This window comes from Oncorhynchus nerka, linkage group LG4 (genome assembly GCF_034236695.1).
Source record: "Oncorhynchus nerka isolate Pitt River linkage group LG4, Oner_Uvic_2.0, whole genome shotgun sequence".
Taxonomy (NCBI): domain Eukaryota; kingdom Metazoa; phylum Chordata; class Actinopteri; order Salmoniformes; family Salmonidae; genus Oncorhynchus; species Oncorhynchus nerka.
The window spans coordinates 77096338-77119547 of record NC_088399.1 but is presented as its reverse complement, the minus strand read 5'-3'; the positions used below and the strand labels follow the sequence as shown (position 1 = coordinate 77119547).

The 23210-nt window shown below is 46.5% G+C and overlaps 1 protein-coding gene across 4 annotated transcripts in view; it reads left to right on the top strand.

Moving 5' to 3' along the window:
- The window catches only part of LOC115124997 (serine/threonine-protein phosphatase 6 regulatory ankyrin repeat subunit A), a 66705-nt gene that overhangs the window by 14133 nt on the left and 29362 nt on the right, over positions 1 to 23210 (top strand). For 3 of the 4 annotated variants that reach the window (XM_065017891.1, XM_065017890.1, XM_065017893.1), the window contains exons 2-3: positions 12936 to 13019; positions 15368 to 15446. In XM_065017891.1, coding sequence (XP_064873963.1) covers positions 12936 to 13019; positions 15368 to 15446 — 163 coding nt within the window. The remainder of the gene's footprint in view (positions 1 to 12935; positions 13020 to 15367; positions 15447 to 23210) is intronic. The other variant, XM_065017892.1, reaches the window with a different exon arrangement.

The following is a 23210-nucleotide window of genomic DNA, read 5'->3' as shown; positions in this document are numbered from 1 at the left end:
TAGTTGGGATTTTATTTTTGTTTTACCTCTTGTTCGAGGTCGCGCCGTGCTTTTTTGGCATCGGCCAGACAATGTTTATTATTTGTATTTTTCCTTTTTTTTTCTCTCCCGTTTGTACATGCCTGTTAAATGTGGGTTGATGGGGGGGGGGGGGGTAAGTGTTGGGGAAATTAGGGGAACAGGGTGGGAAGTAAAGGTGCTTGCAGGGGGGGAGGGGTGGGTTGGATACTGCTCGGGTGTAGGTGCTACATATGCTGATCGTGATGGTTTGGTGCGCTTTCTTACCTTTTTATCAAGTTACATGGTATGCAGGCCATCATAGGAACTACAAACGAGAGGAGGGCGGGGCTTACATTCACTTCCTGGAATGTCGAGGGTTTAAACGAACCAATTAAGAGGGGCAAGGTCCTAGCCCACTTGAAAGCACTCTCGTCTGATATTATATTTTTGCAAGAAACCCATCTGAAGAATAACTCTCATAGCAGACTTAAGTGTAGGTGGGTGGGGCAAGTGTATCACTCTAACTTCTCTGCCAAAATGAGAGGCACAGCGATTCTGGTACGGAAAGGAATTCCCTTTCTACATAAAACCACTATTGCGGATAAAGAGGGTCGGTATGTGATCGCAATAGGAGAAATCCACTCTACCTCAGTAACTCTACTAAATATCTATGGGCCAAACATTGACAACCCCTCTTTTTTCAAAAGAGTCCATGCCCTGATTCCAGATATCTCCCATACTAACCTGGTCATTGGAGGGGACCTTAACTGTGTGCTAGACCAATATTTGGATAGATCCTCTACCCGGCGAACCCCTACCTCCTATTCAAGCGAATTCTTGAATACCTACATAAAAAATTCTAACTTATTTGATATATGGAGGATCGCTAACCCTACGGGTAGGGAATACTCCTTTTACTCTCATGTTCACAAGGTTTACACTCGAATTGACTACTTTTTGTTGGATGCTAGAATACTCCCCTATACCTGTAATGTGAGGTATCATGATATTATAATCTCGGACCACAGTCCACTCACCTTCTCCCTGAGATTGGGTGACATTGTACCAAACGAGAGGGTCTGGAGGTTGAATCCTCAGCTCCTCACAGAACCAACATTCTGTGAATATCTTAAAGACCAAATTAATTTTTTCTTTGATACCAACGACAACACAGAGACCTCCCCAGCATTATTGTGGGAAACACTGAAGGCTTATCTGAGAGGCTGTATCATCTCCTTTCAGGCTGCCAGGAGTAGGCAAAACAGAGGAAAACTGGAAGAACTAGAGGGACAAATTCACTTACTGGATAGGGAGAATGCTAGCCACCCATCTATGGAGAAACATAAAAAAATTACCTCTTTAAAATTGGAATATAATCAGATTCTCTCAGCTAAAATTGCTAAATCTTTTCTCTATGCCAAGCAAAAATATTTTGAGTTTGGTGACAAACCACACAAATTACTCGCCAGACAACTTCGAAAAAATGTGAGTGACCGAATGATTCACAGGGTTAAATCTGCATCTGGGGAATTACTCTCTTCCCCCAAAGACATCAATGACAGATTCCGGCAGTTTTACGAGACTCTATATACATCTAAAGCGGATCCTAACCCCTTAATTATGCAAACATTTTTGGAGGACTGTAATCTTCCTGCCCTGAACCAGGAAGATTCTAACTTCCTGAATAAGGAAATATCTCTTGATGAAATTCGAGAAACAATTAAATCTCTAAAGAGTGGCAAGACCCCGGGCCCAGATGGATACCCTGGTGAATTCTATAAAACATTCAGCAACATGCTCTCCCCCTATCTGCACAAAATGTTGATTCAGGCCAATGAGGATGGAGCTCTCCCTTCTACTTTGGACGAAGCGTTCATTACAGTTATACATAAGAAGGGTAAAGATCCAGAAGAGGTAGGGTCATACAGACCAATATCTCTCCTTAATACAGACCAAAATATTTTAGCAAAAACTCTGGCTAACAGGCTTAGCACTTTAATTGGCAAATTGGTCCATTCGGATCAGACCGGCTTTATCCCTAACAGAAACTCATTCTTCAATCTCAGGCGCCTCTTTAATATTATGTATTCTCAGAGGTTACCCAACGTGGACCTTGCCGTCATATCTCTTGACGCCGAAAAGGCCTTTGACCAAGTTGAGTGGCCCTATCTATTCAAGGTCCTACAGAAATTTAATATTGGAGATGGGTTCATAAATTGGATCCAGCTTTTATATAGGAACCCCTGTGCCAGAATACTCACTAACCAATCATTGTCACCCCGATTTAACCTCAACAGGGGGACAAGGCAGGGTTGTGCGCTGTCGCCTATGCTCTTCGTCCTAATTATCGAACCGCTCGCTCAGACGATTAGATCTCATGCAGCAATACACGGCTATAATACTAAAGATACTCTAAATAAGATCTCCCTATACGCAGATGACATCCTCCTCTATGTAACAGAACCCCAGGCTAGTATCCCAGCTATTCTTGATGTGATCAATTTGTTTGGTACCTTCTCCGGGATATAGAATAAATTGGAACAAGAGTGAATTAATGCCCATACGGTCGCAAAATACCTCCTGGCTAGAACATCTCCCATTTAAGTTACAGTCTGAATCTGGAAGCAAATTAAAGTCCACTTTGAGCTCAGACTAATGTCATTCATGGTCTCTGTCACCAGGAATCCCTCCTTTGCCCCTTCTAACCTTGATAACACCTTTGAGCGATGGGGAGAGTTGGGGATAAGTACCATAGGGGATTTAAACATAGAAGGGACCTTTGCTTCCTTTGAGCTGCTGAGGGAAACTTATAATCTTCCCAGAAGTAATTTTTTCAGATACCTACAAATTAGAGACTACGTTAGAAAACACCTCCCAACATTTGGGAATGCTAAACCTTCCATGTTTGACGGACGCATAAAAATATGCCCCACCTCAGATAAACTGATATCGCGTCTATATGATGCTTTTCAATCTGTTAGCACACCTTTGCCATCAACTGCATAGGATATTTCCTGACACATCCCCTACATGTGATAAATGTCAGGCTACGCAGGGTACACTACTCCACTGCTTTGCCCTATGCTCTAGCTTGCATGGTTATTGGTGTGGAATTTTTAGGATCCTCTCTGAAGTTTTGGAGACTTCAATAGATCCAGACCCGCTTCTGATAATCCTGGGAGTATCTGAGTCCCTAAACGGATTAACCAACCCCCAAAAACAACTCATCTCGTATGGTCTCATCTCGGCAAAAAAACTAATCTTGTTGTTTTGGAAAAGGAGGGAAGCGCCCTCTACCAAATTATGGTTCAGTGAATTGGCAAACACTGTACACTTAGAAAGAATTAGATATATTCTGAACAATAAATTATCAACATTTGATAAAATCTGGCAGCCTTTCCTCTCCTACTTGGACTAGTCGGCGCTGTGAATTTGTACTTATTAACGCACTCTCAATTGTAATATTTTAATCTACCTTTGGGCAGCGTGTGCTGGCCCTACCACCCGAGCAGTTGGGAGGGGGGGGATAGGGGGGAGGGACGACGACATCTTCCCTCTTTCTTTCTACGTGTCCTTGTTTGGTATGTCGTGTTTTGTATTATTTGTTCTGCACCCAGAACTCTGGGTCATGTTGTTCCTGAATGCTCTTTTATGTTTAGATAAGAATTGTATACCTGTCATGTATACCTATACACCATTCTTGTGTGTGTTTAATAAAAATATTTGAAACAAAAGAACTGAAAAAGTGTGTGCGAGCAAGGAGGCCTACAAACCTGACTCAGTTACACCAGCTCTGTCAGGAGGAATGGGCCAAAATTCACCCAACTTATTGTGGGAAGCTTGTGGAAGGCTAGCTGAAACGTTTGCACCAAGTTGAACCATTTAAAGGCAATGCTACCAAATACTAATTGAGTGTATGTAAACTTCTGACCCACTGGGAATGGGATGAAATAAGTAAAAGCTGATAAAAATCATTCTCTCTGCTATTATTCTGACATTTCCCATTCTTAAAATAAAGTGGTGATCCTAACTGACCTAAGGCAGGGAATTTTTACTAAGATTAAATGTCAGGAATTGTGAAAAATAGAGTTTAAATGTATTTGGCTAAGGTGTATGTAAACTTCAGACTTCAACTGTAAGTATTCAGAACCTTTGCAATGTGACTCGAAATTGAGCTTAGGTGCATCCTGTTTCTATTGATCTTCCTTGCGATGTTTCTACAACTTGATTGGAGTCCACCTGTGGTATATTCAATTGATTGGACATGATTTGGAAAGGAACGCACCTTTTTATACAAGGTCCCACTGTTGACTGCATTTCAGAGCCAAAACCAAGCCATGAGGTGGAAGGAACTGTCCGTAGATGTCCGAGACAGGATTGTGTCGAAGCACAGATCTGGGGAAGGGCACCAAAAAATGTCTGCAGCATTGAAGGTCCCCGAGAACACAGTGGCCTCCATCATTCTTAAATGGAAGAAGTTTGGAACCACCAATACTTTTCTTAGAGCTGGCCGCCCAGCCAAACTGAGCAATCGGAGGAGAATGGCCTTGGTCGGGGAGTGAACCAAGAACCCAATGGTCACTCTGACAGAGCTCCAGAGTTCCTCTGTGGAGATGGGCGAACCTTCCAGAAGGACCACCATCTCTGCAGCACTCTACCAATGTTGGCCTTTTTATGGTAGAGTGGCCAAACATTACATTTACATTTACATTACATTTAAGTCATTTAGCAGACGCTCTTATCCAGAGCGACTTACAAATTGGTGCATTCACCTTATGACATCCAGTGGAACAGCCACTTTACAATAGTGCATCTAAATCTTTTAAGGGGGGTTGAGAAGGATTACTTTATCCTATCCTAGGTATTCCTTAAAGAGGTGGGGTTTCAGGTGTCTCCGGAAGGTGGTGATTGACTCCGCTGTCCTGGCGTCGTGAGGGAGTTTGTTCCACCATTGGGGGGCCAGAGCAGCGAACAGTTTTGACTGGGCTGAGCGGGAACTGTACTTCCTCAGTGGTAGGGAGGCGAGCAGGCCAGAGGTGGATGAACGCAGTGCCCTTGTTTGGGTGTAGGGCCTGATCAGAGCCTGGAGGTAGTGAGGTGCCGTTCCCCTCACAGCTCCGTAGGCAAGCACCATGGTCTTGTAGCGGATGCGAGCTTCAACTGGAAGCCAGTGGAGAGAGCGGAGGAGCGGGGGTGACGTGAGAGAACTTGGGAAGGTTGAACACCAGACGGGCTGCGGCGTTCTGGATGAGTTGTAGGGGTTTAATGGCACAGGCAGGGAGCCCAGCCAACAGCGAGTTGCAGTAATCCAGACGGGAGATGACAAGTGCCTGGATTAAGACCTGCGCCGCTTCCTGTGTGAGGCAGGGTCGTTTCTGCGGATGTTGTAGAGCATGAACCTACAGGAACGGGCCACCGCCTTGATGTTATTTGAGAACGACAGGGTGTTGTCCAGGATCACGCCAAGGTTCTTAGCGCTCTGGGAGGAGGACACAATGGAGTTGTCAACCGTGATGGCGAGATCATGGAACGGGCAGTCCTTCCCCGGGAGGAAGAGCAGCTCCGTCTTGCCGAGGTTCAGCTTGAGGTGGTGATCCGTCATCCACACTGATATGCCTGCCAGACATGCAGAGATGCGATTCGCCACCTGGTCATCAGAAGGGGGAAAGGAGAAGATTAATTGTGTGTCGTCTGCATAGCAATGATAGGAGAGACCATGTGAGGTTATGACAGAGCCAAGTGACTTGGTGTATAGCGAGAATAGGAGAGGGCCTAGAACAGAGCCCTGGGGGACACCAGTGGTGAGAGCACGTGGTGAGGAGACAGATTCTCGCCACGCCACCTGGTAGGAGCGACCTGTCAGGTAGGACGCAATCCAAGCGTGGGCCGCGCCGGAGATGCCCAACTCGGAGAGGGTGGAGAGGAGGATCTGATGGTTCACAGTATCGAAGGCAGCCGATAGGTCTAGAAGGATGAGAGCAGAGGAGAGAGAGTTAGCTTTAGCAGTGCGGAGCGCCTCCGTGATACAGAGAAGAGCAGTCTCAGTTGAATGACTAGTCTTGAAACCTGACTGATTTGGATCAAGAAGGTCATTCTGAGAGAGATAGCGGGAGAGCTGGCCAAGGACGGCACGTTCAAGAGTTTTGGAGAGAAAAGAAAGAAGGGATACTGGTCTGTAGTTGTTGACATCGGAGGGATCGAGTGTAGGTTTTTTCAGAAGGGGTGCAACTCTCGCTCTCTTGAAGACGGAAGGGACTTAGCCAGCGGTCAGGGATGAGTTGATGAGCGAGTTGAGGTAAGGGAGAAGGTCTCCGGAAATGGTCTGGAGAAGAGAGGAGGGGATAGGGTCAAGCGGGCAGGTTGTTGGGCGGCCGGCCGTCACAAGACGCGAGATTTCATCTGGAGAGAGAGGGAGAAAGAGGTCAGAGCACAGGGTAGGGCAGTGTGAGCAGAACCAGCGGTGTCGTTTGACTTAGCAAACGAGGATCGGATGTCGTCGACCTTCTTTTCAAAATGGTTGACGAAGTCATCTGCAGAGAGGGAGGAGGGGGGAGGGGGAGGAGGATTCAGGAGGGAGGAGAAGGTGGCAAAGAGCTTCCTAGGGTTAGAGGCAGATGCTTGGAATTTAGAGTGGTAGAAAGTGGCTTTAGCAGCAGAGAGAGAAGAGGAAAATGTAGAGAGGAGGGAGTGAAAGGATGCCAGGTCCGCAGGGAGGCGAGTTTTCCTCCATTTCCGCTCGGCTGCCCGGAGCCCTGTTCTGTGAGCTCGCAATGAGTCGTCGAGCCACGGAGCGGGAGGGGAGGACCGAGCCGGCCTGGAGGATAGGGGACATAGAGAGTCAAAGGATGCAGAAAGGGAGGAGAGGAGGGTTGAGGAGGCAGAATCAGGAGATAGGTTGGAGAAGGTTTGAGCAGAGGGAAGAGATGATAGGATGGAAGAGGAGAGAGTAGCGGGGAGAGAGAGCGAAGGTTGGGACGGCGCGATACCATCCGAGTAGGGGCAGTGTGGGAAGTGTTGGATGAGAGCGAGAGGGAAAAGGATACAAGGTAGTGGTCGGAGACTTGGAGGGGAGTTGCAACGAGGTTAGTGGAAGAACAGCATCTAGTAAAGATGAGGTCGAGCGTATTTCCTGCCTTGTGAGTAGGGGGAAGGTGAGAGGGTGAGGTCAAAAGAGGAGAGGAGTGGAAAGAAGGAGGCAGAGAGGAATGAGTCAAAGGTAGGCGTGGGGAGGTTAAAGTCGCCCAGAACTGTGAGAGGTGAGCCGTCCTCAGGAAAGGAGCTTATCAAGGCATCAAGCTCATTGATGAACTCTCCGAGGGAACCTGGAGGGCGATAAATGATAAGGATGTTAAGCTTAAGGGCTGGTAACTGTGACAGCATGGAATTCAAAGGAGGCGATAGACAGATGGGTAAGGGGAGAAAGAGAGAATGACCACTTGGGAGAGATGAGGATCCCGGTGCCACCAACCCCGCTGACCAGAAGCTCTCGGGGTGTGCGAGAACACGTGGGCGGACGAAGAGAGAGCAGTAGGAGTAGCAGTGTTATCTGTGGTGATCCATGTTTCCGTCAGTGCCAAGAAGTCGAGGGACTGGAGGGAGGCATAGGCTGAGATGAACTCTGCCTTGTTGGCCGCAGATCGGCAGTTCCAGAGGCTACCGAAGACCTGGAACTCCACGTGGGTCGTGCGCGCTGGGACCACCAGATTAGGGTGGCCGCGGCCACGCGGTGTGGAGCGTTTGTATGGTCTGTGCAGAGAGGAGAGAACAGGGATAGACAGATACATAGTTGACAGGCTACAGAAGAGGCTACGCTAATGCAAAGGAGATTGGAATGACAAGTGGGCTACACGTCTCGAATGTTCAGAAAGTTAAGCTTACGTAGCAAGAATCTTATTGACTAAAATGATTAAAATGATACAGTACTGCTGAAGTAGGCTAGCTGGCAGTGGCTGCGTTGTTGACACTACACTAATCAAGTCGTTCCGTTGAGTGTAATAGTTTCTACAGTGCTGCTATTCGGGGGCTAGCTGGCTAGCTAGCAGTGTTGATTACGTTACATTGCGTTAAAAGAACGACAATAGCTGGCTAGCTAACCTAGAAAATCGCTCTAGACTACACAATTATCTTTGATACAAAGACGGCTATGTAGCTAGCTATGATCAAACAAATCAAACCGTTGTACTGTAATGAAATGAAATGAAAATGTGATACTACCTGTGGAGCGAAGCGGAATGCGACCGGGTTGTTGAGTGCGGAAGTTCTATTCGGTAGACGTTGGCTAGCTGTTGGCTAGCTAGCAGTGTCTCCTACGTTAAGGACGACAAATAGCTGGCTAGCTAACCTCGGTAAATTAAGATAATCACTCTAAAACTACACACTCTAAACTACACAATTATCTTGGATACGAAGACAGCAAAGACAACTATGTAGCTAGCTAACACTACACTAATCAAGTCGTTCAGTTGAGTGTAATAGTTTCTACAGTGCTGCTATTCGGTAGACGGTGGACGTTTGCTAGCTGGCTAGCTGCTGGGCAGATAGCAGTGTAGACTACGTTAGGACGACGAAATACGATAATTACGCAATTATCTTTGATACAATGACGGCTATGTAGCTAGCTAAGAAGAAATTGCTAAGATTAGACAAATCAAACCATTGTACTATAATGAAATGTAATGAAATGTAATGAAAAGTTATACTACCTGCGGACCGAAGTGCGGATGCGACCGCTCGCTCCAACCCGGAAGTAAACAGAAGCCACTCCTCAGTAAAAGGCACATGACAACCCGCTTGGAGTTTGCCAAAAGGCAACTAAAGGACTATGTCCATGAGAAACAAGATTATCTGGTCTGTTGAACTCTTTGGCCTGAATATCAAGAGTCACATCTGCTGGAAACCTGGCACCATCCCTACGGTGAAGCATGGTGGTGGCAGCAACGTGCTGTGGGGATGTTTTTCAGCGGAAGGGACTGGGAGACTAGTCAGGATCGAGTGAAGGATGAACGGAGCAATGTACAGAGAGATCCTTGACGAAAACCTGCTCCAGAGCCCTCAGTACCTCAGACTGGGGCGAGTGTTCACCTTCCAACAGGACAACGACCCTAAGCACCCAACCAAGACAACACAGGAGGAGCTTCGGACAAGTCTCTGAATGTTCGTGAGTGGCCCAGCCAGAGCCCTGACTTGAACTCGATCGAACATCTCTGGAGAGACCTGAAAATAGCTGTGCAGAGATGCTCTCCATCCAACCTGACAGAGTTTGTGAGGCTCTGCAGAGAAGAATTGGATAAACTCCCCAAGTACTGGTGTGCCAAGCTTGTAGCGTCATACCCATAGAACTCAAGGCTGTATTTGCTGCCAAAGGTGCTTCAACAAAGCACTGAGTAAATGGTCTGAATACTTAGGTAAATATATTTCATGTTTTTGCTTTATCATTATGGGGTACTGTGTGTGGATTGTTGAGGGGGGAAAATTATTTAATCCATTTTAGAATGAGGCTGTAACGTAACAATTTGGAAAAAGTAAAGGGGTCTGAATACTTTCAGAATGCACTGTACAGTAACAAAGTATATGGACACCTGCTCGTCGTACATCTCATTCCAAAATCATGGGCATTAATATGGAGTTGGTCCCCCTTTGATGCTGTAACAGCCTCCACTTTTCTGACATTGCTGCAGGGACTTGCTTCCATTCAGCCACAAGCATTAGTGAGTTTGAGCACTGATCTTGCGTTCCAATTAATCCCAAAGGTGTTCAATGGGGTTGAAGTCTGGGCTCTGTGCATGCCACCAAAGTTCCTCTACACAGATCTCGACAAACAGTTTCTGTGTGGACCTCGCTTTGTGCACAGGGGCATTGTCATGCTGAAACAGGAAAGGGCTTACCCAAAACTGTTGCCACAAAGAATTGTCTGGAATGTCATTGTATGCTGTAGCGTTAAGATTTCCCTTCACTGGAACTAAGGGGCCTAGCCCAAACCATGGAAAAACAGCCCCAGACCATTATTCCTCCTCCACCAAACTTTACAGTTGGCACTATGCAGTCAGGCAGGTAGCATTCACCAAACCCAGATTAGTCCGCCTGACTGCCAGATGGTGAAGCATGATTCATCACATTTCCACTGCTCCAGAGTCCAATGGCGGTGATCTTTACACCACTCTATCCGATGCCCGGCATTGTACATGTTGATCTCAGGCTTGTGTGAGGCTGCTCAGCCATGGAAACCCATTTCATGAAGCTCCCAACAAACAGTTCTTGTGCTGACGTTGCTTCCAGAGGCAGTTTGGAACTTGGTAGCGAGTGTTGCAAACCATTTTTACGCGCATTAGCACTCGGTGGTCCCGTTCTGTGAGCTTGTGTTGCCTACCACTTCGCGGCTGAGCCGTTGTTGCTCCTAGACGTTTCCACAATAACAACACTTACAGTTGACCGGGGCAGCTCTAGCAGGGCAGAAATTTGATGAACTGACTTGTTGGAAAGGTGACAACGGTGCCGCGTTGAAAATCACAGAGCTCTTCATTATGGGCCATTCTACTGCCAATGTTTGTCTATGGAGATTGCATGGCGGTGGTCTCAATTTTATACCCTGTCAGCAACAGGTATGGCTGGAATAGCCGAATCCACTCATTTGAATGCGTGTCCACATGCTGTATGTGGGTTACTGGTAACAGAAATGTGCAAGGCAATGTTTCTTAAACAGAAGGATAATCATTTCTCCCAAACTACACTGAACAAAAATATAGATGCAGCATGCAACAATTTGAAAGATTTTACTGAGTTACAGTTCGTATAAGGAAATCAGTCAGTTGAAATTCATTAGGCCCTATGGATTTATATGACTGGGAATACATGTATGCATCGGTTGGTCACTGATGCCTTAATGTGACCAGCATTTGCCTCATGCAGCGCGATATCTCCTTCACATTGAGTTGATCAGGCTGTTGATTGTGGCCTGTGGAATGTTGTCCCACTCCTCTTAATTTGTTGTGTGAAGTTGCTGGATATTGGCGGGAATTGGAACACGCTGTCGTTCACGTCGGTCGAGAGCATCCCAAAAATGCTCAATGGGTGAGAATGCAAGCCATGGAAAAACCTTGACATTTTCAGCATCCAGGAATTGTGTACAGATCCTTGCAACATGTAGCTGTGCTTTATCATGCTAAAACAGGTGATTTCAGCAGCTGAATGGCAAGATAATGGGCCTCAGGATCTCGTCACAGTATCTCTGTGCATTCAAATTGCCAAAGATCAAATGCACTTGTGTTTGTGCACTCTGTTCACAAAGTTGACATCAGCGAACTGCTCGCCCACATGATGCCATACACCTGGTCTGCGTTTGTGAGGCCAGTTGGACATACTGGTCGCCCACATGATGCCATACACCTGGTCTGCGTTTGTGAGGCCGGTTGGACATACTGGTCGCCCACATGATGCCATACACCTGGTCTGCGTTTGTGAGGCCGGTTGGACATACTGGTCGCCCACATGATGCCATACACCTGGTCTGCGTTTGTGAGGCCGGTTGGACATACTGGTCGCCCACATGATGCCATACACCTGGTCTGCGTTTGTGAGGCCGGTTGGACATACTGCTCGCCCACATGATGCCATACACCTGGTCTGCGTTTGTGAGGCCGGTTGGACATACTGGTCGCCCACATGATGCCATACACCTGGTCTGCGTTTGTGAGGCCGGTTGGACATACTGGTCGCCCACATGATGCCATACACCTGGTCTGCGTTTGTGAGGCCAGTTGGACATACTGGTCGCCCACATGATGCCATACACGTGGTCTGCGTTTGTGAGGCCAGTTGGACATACTGCTCGCCCACATGATGCCATACACGTGGTCTGCGTTTGTGAGGCCGGTTGGATGTACTGCTCGCCCACATGATGCCATACACCTGGTCTGCGTTTGTTAGGCCGGTTGGACATACTGCCAAATTCTCTAAAACGACGGAAGCGGCTTATGGTAGAGAAATTAACATTAAATTATCTGGCAACAGCTCTGGTGAACATTCCTGCAGTCAGCATGCCAATTGCACGCTCTGTGGCATTGTGTTGTGTGACCAAACATATTTTAGAGTGGCCTTTTATTGTCCCCCGCACAAGGTGTAATGATCATGCTGTTTAATCAGTGTCTTGATGGATTATCTTGGAAAAGGAGAAATGCTCATTAACATGTATGTAAACAAATTTGAGAGAAAAAAGTTTTTTGTGTGGAACATTTCTGGGATCTTTTATTTCGGCTCATAAAAAATGGGACCAACACTTTACATGTTGCGTTTATATTTTTGTTTAGCGTAAATATAATTGTTGATATTCGTTGCCAGAGGTCTTTAAAAAAAAAGTGTTTTTTAGTACTTATTCTGGTAGATGTCAAAAACCACTGTTTGACCAGAGATCAAAGCCTACGCTTATGGCTGTGGGAAATGGTTGAAAAATGTTTTATATGCCTTAATATCTCAAATATAGATTCTTAGCTTTTTGCTCCTATGACCTTCAGATGTTGGTGCTCATGGGTCCCTTTAGATGAAAAAGCCCTGTCGTAATTGTCAGCATGTAACCAAACTGTAGTAACGTTAGCAAGCAGGATGTTAACAGGTTCTGTCTTGTTAGTCATCTAGCCAAGTCATTCAGAGGAAAATTATCTAGCACCTTTCCATCTCTCTCCAGTTTTCTCACTATCTATTCTTTCCATTGTTTGCTCTTGTTGTCTCTCTCTCTCACTCACTCAAATTCAATCTGCTGTCATTGGCATGAATGATAGTCAATGTTGCCAAGGTGAAGAGATGCACCTAAATATTATGAAAACAACAGCGACAACAATAATAATAGTAGCTATAATACTAAATAATCAAAAATAAATATTTATTTTTACACACACACACACACACACAGTGACTGATAGTTCTCTCTGTGTCCTCCCATACAGCCCTCTCTGCTGAAAGCCATCTTCAGTGTGGACCCTAATGAAGTCCGCTCCCTCATATTCAAGAAGGAGGATGTAAACGTACAGGTAACATTACTGTACACACACACAGACAGGAGTCAGTCAGTCCATAAGCATCTCTTGCTCTAAATTGCTTGCAAATCCATCCTCTCCTCATCTCCTCTTCACCCTTCATCTGCAATGATTGTCAAAGACTTGACAGATGGAAGCTCATCATTAGGCTGGCTTTCCTGGTCAGTTCTCATCATTAGGCTGGCTTTCCTGGTCAGTTCTCATCATTAGGCTGGCTTTCCTGGTCAGTTCTCATCATTAGGCTGGCTTTCCTGGTCAGTTCTCATCATTAGGCTGGCTTTCCTGGTCAGTTCTCATCATTAGGCTGGCTTTCCTGCTCAGTTCTCATCATTAGGCTGGCTTTCCTGCTCAGTTCTCCTCATTAGGCTGGCTTTCCTGCTCAGTTCTCATCATTAGGCTGGCTTTCCTGCTCAGTTCTCATCATTAGGCTGGCTTTCCTGCTCAGTTCTCATCATTAGGCTGGCTTTCCTGCTCAGTTCTTTCAGGTCAGTGCATTGAAGGACAGGAAGAGTGGACAGACTTTTTTAGAAAATTGAGGATTAGCCAATGTGTCTGTACTCTCGGTCTCTTACTAAATCAATGTTGAGAGGCCAGAGTCTTTCAGCCAATCAATCAGGTAGGGTAGGTTAGTTCCTTCTTTTCAACTCCCTTTCTGTTCAGCCCTCTCTCTTTCCCTCTCACTCCCCCGTCATCCCTCCCTCTCACCCCCGCCCTCATTCTCTCCCTCTCTCCCTGACGTCTTTTCTCTCTCTCCCTACCCCCTCTTTATCTACCCCCCCCCCCCCCCCGTCTCTATATTGCTGGGGTCATCAGAGACATTTTGGTCTGTTTGAGTCAGCAGTTTTCAGTCTGACCTATTACAGGCCTCCCTCTCCGACATGTGACTTTGTTTACGACCTACGTTACTCCCCTGATTGCCCTCTGCTGCATGGAGAGAACAAGAGATGGAGGGAAGCAGAGAAAGAGGGAGGGAGTTAGACTGGAGGGGTTAGAGAGAGGAATGGCAAGGGATAGAGATGCGGAGAACGAGGGGGAGGGCATGGAAGGGAGGGAGAGAGAGCTGGAATTGATTGTTCCATCCATCCAGATTGACTAGCGTGGTTAGTTAGTTCTACAGAGAGGACCTGCTTTGTATGGTCAGACAGACGGTAAAACATCCTCATAACAGAAAGGAGGAGGGAGAGCGACAGAGGTACTCTTGTAGTCACACATCGGTCACTCTTACACCAGCGAGACACACACACACACACACACACACAGGACCACTGGTCGATAGGCCACCCCCCAGGGAGAGCAGAGGGAGGAGAGAAATCCCTCCATCATCCTGTCATCCTGCCTTTATTACCTTGCTCCCTGGTAGGCTGACAGAAGACTGGCCAAAACTACACACACTGACCAATGATTGGCCACAGCTCGAGAGACCACAACAATCTAACACACTTGTCAACCTTTCCTTTCTGAGTTAATTGCAGGTGAAAATGAAGATGCTCTCTTAAACAGTTGATTGTGACATCGTTGGGCGGTTTCCCATTTGACCAATTAAACCTTGTCCTGGATAATAAAGAAATGTCAATGGAGACTCCATTGAGCTAGATGTTTTTGTCCAGGACTAGGCTTAATCTGTGTCTGGGAAAGCAGCCCAAAGATTTTGGGTAAGAGGAGTGGAGGAGTGATGCTGTCATTAGTCTGGCTTCTAGTGAGATCCCTGCCAAGTACAGTAGTAGTTGACCCCCTCCCAGCTGCCCTGCAGTGTCTACCAGACTCCTGAAAATGAGGAGAGAGGGGAACAGGGAGAGAGGGGAACGGGGAGAGAGGGGAACGGGGAGAGAGGGGAACGGGGAGAGAGGGGAACGGGAGAGAGGGGAGAGGGGAGAGAGGGGAACAGGGAGAGGGGAGAGAGGGGAACTGGGAGAGGGGAGAGAGGGGAACTGGGAGAGGGGAGAGAGGGGAACTGGGAGAGAGGGGAACTGGGAGAGAGGGAACGGGGAGAGAGGGGAACTGGGAGAGAGGGGAACGGGGAGAGAGGGGAACTGGGAGAGAGGGGAACTGGGAGAGAGGGGAACGGGGAGAGAGGGGAACGGGGAGAGCGGGGAGCGGGGAAGTCAAGTCATCCACTTGGTTGTGATTTACCTGTCACACTTGGCTGGCTGCGCTGTTGTGTGGGACATAGTTGTGCTCCCTCTTGTCTACTGGCAGCATAGTGAGAAGCTGTGTGTGTGTTCAAGTTTATTATGAACATTGAAGCTAGTTTGAAATGAGATTTTTTACATACTGTACCTCCCTTCTAAAATGAACATAAAAGTTGTGTGTGTGACATTTCTTTCTGCTCTGGTCTCTACCAGGACAGTGAGAAAAGGACCCCGCTCCACGCTGCAGCCTACCTAGGAGACGCTGACATCATCGAACTCCTCATCCTCTCAGGTACACATCTTACCTGTCTGCCTGTTATACTGTACCTGTCTGCCTGTTATACTGTACCTGTCTGCCTGTTATACTGTACCTGTCTGCCTGTTAGACTGTACCTGTCTGCCTGTTAGACTGTACCTGTCTGCCTGTTAGACTGTACCTGTCTGCCTGTTAGACTGTACCTGTCTGCCTGTTAGACTGTACCTGTCTGCCTGTTAGACTGTACCTGTCTGCCTGTTAGACTGTACCTGTCTGCCTGTTAGACTGTACCTGTTAGACTGTACCTGTCTGCCTGTTAGACTGTACCTGTCTGCCTGTTAGACTGTACCTGTCTGCCTGTTATACTGTACCTGTCTGCCTGTTGTACCTGTACCTGTCTGCCTGTTATACTGTACCTGTCTGCCTGTTATACTGTACCTGTCTGCCTGTTATACTGTACCTGTTAGACTACCTGTCTGCCTGTTATACTGTACCTGTTAGACTACCTGTCTGCCTGTTAGACTGTACCTGTCTGCCTGTTAGACTGTACCTGTCTGCCTGTTAGACTGTACCTGTTAGACTGTACCTGTCTGCCTGTTAGACTGTACCTGTCTGCCTGTTAGACTGTACCTGTTAGACTGTACCTGTCTGCCTGTTAGACTGTACCTGTCTGCCTGTTATACTGTACCTGTTATACTGTACCTGTCTGCCTGTTGTACCTGTACCTGTCTGCCTGTTATACTGTACCTGTTAGACTACCTGTCTGCCTGTTAGACTGTACCTGTCTGCCTGTTAGACTGTACCTGTTAGACTGTACCTGTCTGCCTGTTAGACTGTACCTGTCTGCCTGTTAGACTGTGCCTGTTATACTGTACCTGTCTGCCTGTTATACTGTACCTGTTAGACTACCTGTCTGCCTGTTAGACTGTACCTGTCTGCCTGTTAGACTGTACCTGTCTGCCTGTTAGACTGTACCTGTTAGACTGTACCTGTCTGCCTGTTAGACTGTACCTGTCTGCCTGTTAGACTGTGCCTGTTATACTGTACCTGTCTGCCTGTTAGACTGTACCTGTCTGCCTGTTATACTGTACCTGTTATACTGTACCTGTCTGCCTGTTATACTGTACCTGTTATACTGTACCTGTCTGCCTGTTATACTGTACCTGTTATACTGTACCTGTCTGCCTGTTATACTGTACCTGTCTGCCTGTTGTACCTGTTGTACCTGTTATACCTATACCTGTCTGCCTGTTATACTGTACCTGTTATACTGTTATACTGTACCTGTCTGCCTGTTATACTGTACCTGTCTGCCTGTTATACTGTACCTGTTATACTGTACCTGTCTGCCTGTTATACTGTACCTGTTTGCCTGTTAGACTGCACCTGTCTGCCTGTTATACTGTACCTGTTAGACGACCTGTCTGCCTGTTAGACTGTACCTGTCTGCCTGTTAGACTGTACCTGTTAGACTGTACCTGTCTGCCTGTTAGACTGTACCTGTTAGACTGTACCTGTCTGCCTGTTAGACTGTACCTGTCTGCCTGTTAGACTGTGCCTGTTATACTGTACCTTTTAGACTGTACCTGTCTGCCTGTTAGACTGTACCTGTCTGCCTGTTAGACTGTACCTGTCTGCCTGTTATACTGTACCTGTTAGACTGTACCTGTCTGCCTGTTATACTGTACCTGTTATACTGTACCTGTCTGCCTGTTATACTGTACCTGTTATACTGTACCTGTCTGCCTGTTAGACTGTACCTGTTAGACTGTACCTGTCTGCCTGTTATACTGTACCTGTTATGCTGTTATACTGTACCTGTCTGCCTGTTATACTGTACCTGTCTGCCTGTTATACTGTACCTGTCTGCCTGTTATACTGTACCTGTTATACTGTACCTGTCTGCCTGTTATACTGTACCTGTCTGCCTGTTATACTGTACCTGTCTGCCTGTTATACTGTACCTGTTATACTGTACCTGTCTGCCTGTTATACTGTACATTACATTACATTTAAGTCATTTAGCAGACGCTCTTATCTGCCTGTTATACTGTACCTGTCTGCCTGTTATACTGTACCTGTCTGCCTGTTGTACCTGTACCTGTTGTACCTGTTATACCTGTCTGCCTGTTATACTGTACCTGTTATACTGTTATACTGTACCTGTCTGCCTGTTATACTGTACCTGTCTGCCTGTTATACTGTACCTGTCTGCCTGTTATACTGTACCTGTTAGACTACCTGTCTGCCTGTTAGACTGTGCCTGTTATACTGTACCTGTTAGACTGTACCTGTCTGCCTGTTAGACTGTACCTGTCTGCCTGTTAGACTGTACCTGTCTGCCTGTTAGACTGTACCTGTTAGACTGTACCTGTTAGACTGTACCTGTCTGCCTGTTAGACTGTACCTGTTAGACTGTACCTGTCTGCCTGTTATACTGTACCTGTTATACTGTACCTGTCTGCCTGTTATACTGTACCTGTTATACTGTACCTGTCTGCCTGTTAGACTGTACCTGTCTGCCTGTTGTACCTGTCTGCCTGTTATACTGTACCTGTTATACTGTACCTGTCTGCCTGTTAGACTGTACCTGTCTGCCTGTTAGACTGTACCTGTCTGCCTGTTAGACTGTACCTGTCTGCCTGTTGTACCTGTCTGCCTGTTATACTGTACCTGTTATACTGTACCTGTCTGCCTGTTAGACTGTGCCTGTTATACTGTACCTGTCTGCCTGTTAGACTGTACCTGTCTGCCTGTTATACTGTACCTGTTATACTGTACCTGTCTGCCTGTTATACTGTACCTGTTATACTGTACCTGTCTGCCTGTTATACTGTACCTGTTATACTGTACCTGTCTGCCTGTTATACTGTACCTGTCTGCCTGTTGTACCTGTTATACCTATACCTGTCTGCCTGTTATACTGTACCTGTTATACTGTTATACTGTACCTGTCTGCCTGTTATACTGTACCTGTCTGCCTGTTATACTGTACCTGTTATACTGTACCTGTCTGCCTGTTATACTGTACCTGTCTGCCTGTTAGACTGCACCTGTCTGCCTGTTATACTGTACCTGTTAGACTATACCTGTCTGCCTGTTATACTGTACCTGTTAGACGACCTGTCTGCCTGTTAGACTGTACCTGTCTGCCTGTTAGACTGTACCTGTTAGACTGTACCTGTCTGCCTGTTAGACTGTACCTGTCTGCCTGTTAGACTGTGCCTGTTATACTGTACCTTTTAGACTGTACCTGTCTGCCTGTTAGACTGTACCTGTCTGCCTGTTAGACTGTACCTGTTAGACTGTACCTGTCTGCCTGTTATACTGTACCTGTTATACTGTACCTGTCTGCCTGTTATACTGTACCTGTTATACTGTACCTGTCTGCCTGTTAGACTGTACCTGTTAGACTGTACCTGTCTGCCTGTTATACTGTACCTGTCTGCCTGTTATACTGTACCTGTTGTGCCTGTTGTACCTGTACCTGTTGTGCCTGTTGTACCTGTACCTGTCTGCCTGTTATACTGTACCTGTCTGCCTGTTATACTGTACCTGTTATACTGTTAGACTGTACCTGTTATACTGTTATACTGTACCTGTCTGCCTGTTATACTGTACCTGTCTGCCTGTTATACTGTACCTGTCTGCCTGTTATACTGTACCTGTTAGACTACCTGTCTGCCTGTTAGACTGTGCCTGTTATACTGTACCTGTTAGACTGTACCTGTCTGCCTGTTAGACTGTGCCTGTTAGACTGTACCTGTCTGCCTGTTAGACTGTACCTGTCTGCCTGTTAGACTGTACCTGTCTGCCTGTTAGACTGTACCTGTCTGCCTGTTAGACTGTACCTGTCTGCCTGTTATACTGTACCTGTTATACTGTACCTGTCTGCCTGTTATACTGTACCTGTTATACTGTACCTGTCTGCCTGTTATACCTGCACCTGTCTGCCTGTTATACATGTACCTGTCTGCCTGTTATACATGTACCTGTCTGCCTGTTATACTGTACCTGTCTGCCTGTTATACTGTACCTGTCTGCCTGTTATACTGTGCCTGTTATACTGTACCTGTCTGCCTGTTAGACTGTACCTGTCTGCCTGTTAGACTGTACCTGTCTGCCTGTTAGACTGTACCTGTTATGCTGTTATACTGTACCTGTCTGCCTGTTATACTGTACCTGTCTGCCTGTTATACTGTACCTGTCTGCCTGTTATACTGTACCTGTCTGCCTGTTATACTGTACCTGTTATACTGTACCTGTCTGCCTGTTATACTGTACCTGTCTGCCTGTTATACTGTACCTGTCTGCCTGTTATAGTGTACCTGTTAGACTACCTGTCTGCCTGTTAGACTGTGCCTGTTATACTGTACCTGTTAGACTGTACCTGTCTGCCTGTTAGACTGTACCTGTCTGCCTGTTAGACTGTACCTGTCTGCCTGTTAGACTGTACCTGTCTGCCTGTTAGACTGTACCTGTTAGACTGTACCTGTCTGCCTGTTAGACTGTACCTGTCTGCCTGTTAGACTGTACCTGTCTGCCTGTTATACTGTACCTGTTATACTGTACCTGTCTGCCTGTTATACTGTACCTGTTTGCCTGTTAGACTGCACCTGTCTGCCTGTTATACTGTACCTGTTAGACGACCTGTCTGCCTGTTAGACTGTACCTGTCTGCCTGTTAGACTGTACCTGTTAGACTGTACCTGTCTGCCTGTTAGACTGTACCTGTTAGACTGTACCTGTCTGCCTGTTAGACTGTACCTGTCTGCCTGTTAGACTGTGCCTGTTATACTGTACCTTTTAGACTGTACCTGTCTGCCTGTTAGACTGTACCTGTCTGCCTGTTAGACTGTACCTGTCTGCCTGTTATACTGTACCTGTTAGACTGTACCTGTCTGCCTGTTATACTGTACCTGTTATACTGTACCTGTCTGCCTGTTATACTGTACCTGTTATACTGTACCTGTCTGCCTGTTAGACTGTACCTGTTAGACTGTACCTGTCTGCCTGTTATACTGTACCTGTTATGCTGTTATACTGTACCTGTCTGCCTGTTATACTGTACCTGTCTGCCTGTTATACTGTACCTGTCTGCCTGTTATACTGTACCTGTTATACTGTACCTGTCTGCCTGTTATACTGTACCTGTCTGCCTGTTATACTGTACCTGTCTGCCTGTTATACTGTACCTGTTATACTGTACCTGTCTGCCTGTTATACTGTACATTACATTACATTTAAGTCATTTAGCAGACGCTCTTATCTGCCTGTTATACTGTACCTGTCTGCCTGTTATACTGTACCTGTCTGCCTGTTGTACCTGTACCTGTTGTACCTGTTATACCTGTCTGCCTGTTATACTGTACCTGTTATACTGTTATACTGTACCTGTCTGCCTGTTATACTGTACCTGTCTGCCTGTTATACTGTACCTGTCTGCCTGTTATACTGTACCTGTTAGACTACCTGTCTGCCTGTTAGACTGTGCCTGTTATACTGTACCTGTTAGACTGTACCTGTCTGCCTGTTAGACTGTACCTGTCTGCCTGTTAGACTGTACCTGTCTGCCTGTTAGACTGTACCTGTCTGCCTGTTAGACTGTACCTGTTAGACTGTACCTGTCTGCCTGTTATACTGTACCTGTTATACTGTACCTGTCTGCCTGTTATACTGTACCTGTTATACTGTACCTGTCTGCCTGTTAGACTGTACCTGTCTGCCTGTTGTACCTGTCTGCCTGTTATACTGTACCTGTTATACTGTACCTGTCTGCCTGTTAGACTGTACCTGTCTGCCTGTTAGACTGTACCTGTCTGCCTGTTAGACTGTACCTGTCTGCCTGTTGTACCTGTCTGCCTGTTATACTGTACCTGTTATACTGTACCTGTCTGCCTGTTAGACTGTACCTGTCTGCCTGTTAGACTGTACCTGTCTGCCTGTTAGACTGTACCTGTCTGCCTGTTGTACCTGTCTGCCTGTTATACTGTACCTGTCTGCCTGTTATACTGTACCTGTCTGCCTGTTAGACTGTGCCTGTTAGACTGTACCTGTCTGCCTGTTAGACTGTACCTGTCTGCCTGTTAGACTGTACCTGTCTGCCTGTTGTACCTGTACCTGTTATACCTGTACCTGTCTGCCTGTTATACTGTACCTGTTATGCTGTTATACTGTACCTGTCTGGCTGTTATACTGTACCTGTCTACCTGTTATACTGTACCTGTCTGCCTGTTATACTGTACCTGTCTGCCTGTTATACTGTACCTGTCTGCCTGTTATACTGTACCTGTCTGCCTGTTATACTGTACCTGTTATACTGTACCTGTCTGCCTGTTATACTGTACCTGTCTGCCTGTTGTACCTGTACCTGTTATACCTGTACCTGTTATACTGTTATACTGTACCTGTCTGCCTGTTATACTGTACCTGTCTACCTGTTATACTGTACCTGTCTGCCTGTTATACTGTACCTGTCTGCCTGTTATACTGTACCTGTTATACTGTACCTGTCTGCCTGTTACACTGTACATGTCTGCCTGTTATACTGTACCTGTCTGCCTGTTATACTGTACCTGTCTGCCTGTACCTGTCTGCCTGTTATACTGTACCTGTTAGACTGTACCTGTCTGCCTGTTATACTGTACCTGTCTGCCTGTTATACTGTACCTGTCTGCCTGTTATACTGTACCTGTTAGACTGTACCTGTCTGCCTGTTATACTGTACCTGTCTGCCTGTTATACTGTACCTGTTAGACTGTACCTGTCTGCCTGTTATACTGTACCTGTTAGACTGTACCTGTCTGCCTGTTATACTGTACCTGTTAGACTGTACCTGTCTGCCTGTTAGACTGTACCTGTCTGCCTGTTATACTGTACCTGTCTGCCTGTTATACTGTACCTGTCTGCCTGTTATACTGTACCTGTTATACTGTACCTGTTATACTGTACCTGTCTGCCTGTTATACTGTACCTGTCTGCCTGTTAGACTGTACCTGTTAGACTGTACCTGTCTGCCTGTTACACTGTACATGTCTGCCTGTTATACTGTACCTGTCTGCCTGTTATACTGTACCTGTTATACTGTACCTGTCTGCCTGTTATACTGTACCTGTCTGCCTGTTAGACTGTACCTGTTAGACTGTACCTGTCTGCCTGTTATACTGTACCTGTCTGCCTGTTATACCTGTACCTGTCTGCCTGTTACACTGTACATGTCTGCCTGTTATACTGTACCTGTCTGCCTTTTATACTGTACCTGTCTGCCTGTTATACTGTACCTGTCTGCCTGTTATACCTGTACCTGTCTGCCTGTTATACTGTACCTGTCTGCCTGTTATACTGTACCTGTCTGCCTGTTATACCTGTACCTGTCTGCCTGTTATACCTGTACCTGTCTGCCTGTTATACCTGTACCTGTCTGCCTGTTATACCTGTACCTGTCTGCCTGTTACACTGTACATGTCTGCCTGTTATACCTGTCTGCCTGTTATACCTGTACCTGTCTGCCTGTTATACCTGTACCTGTCTGCCTGTTATACCTGTACCTGTCTGCCTGTTATACCTGTACCTGTCTGCCTGTTATACCTGTACCTGTCTGCCTGTTATACCTGTACCTGTCTGCCTGTTATACCTGTACCTGTCTGCCTGTTATACCTGTACCTGTCTGCCTGTTACACTGTACCTGTCTGCCTGTTATACTGTACCTGTTATACTGTACCTGTCTGCCTGTTATACTGTACCTGTCTGCCTGTTATACTGTACCTGTCTGCCTGTTATACTGTACCTGTTAGACTACCTG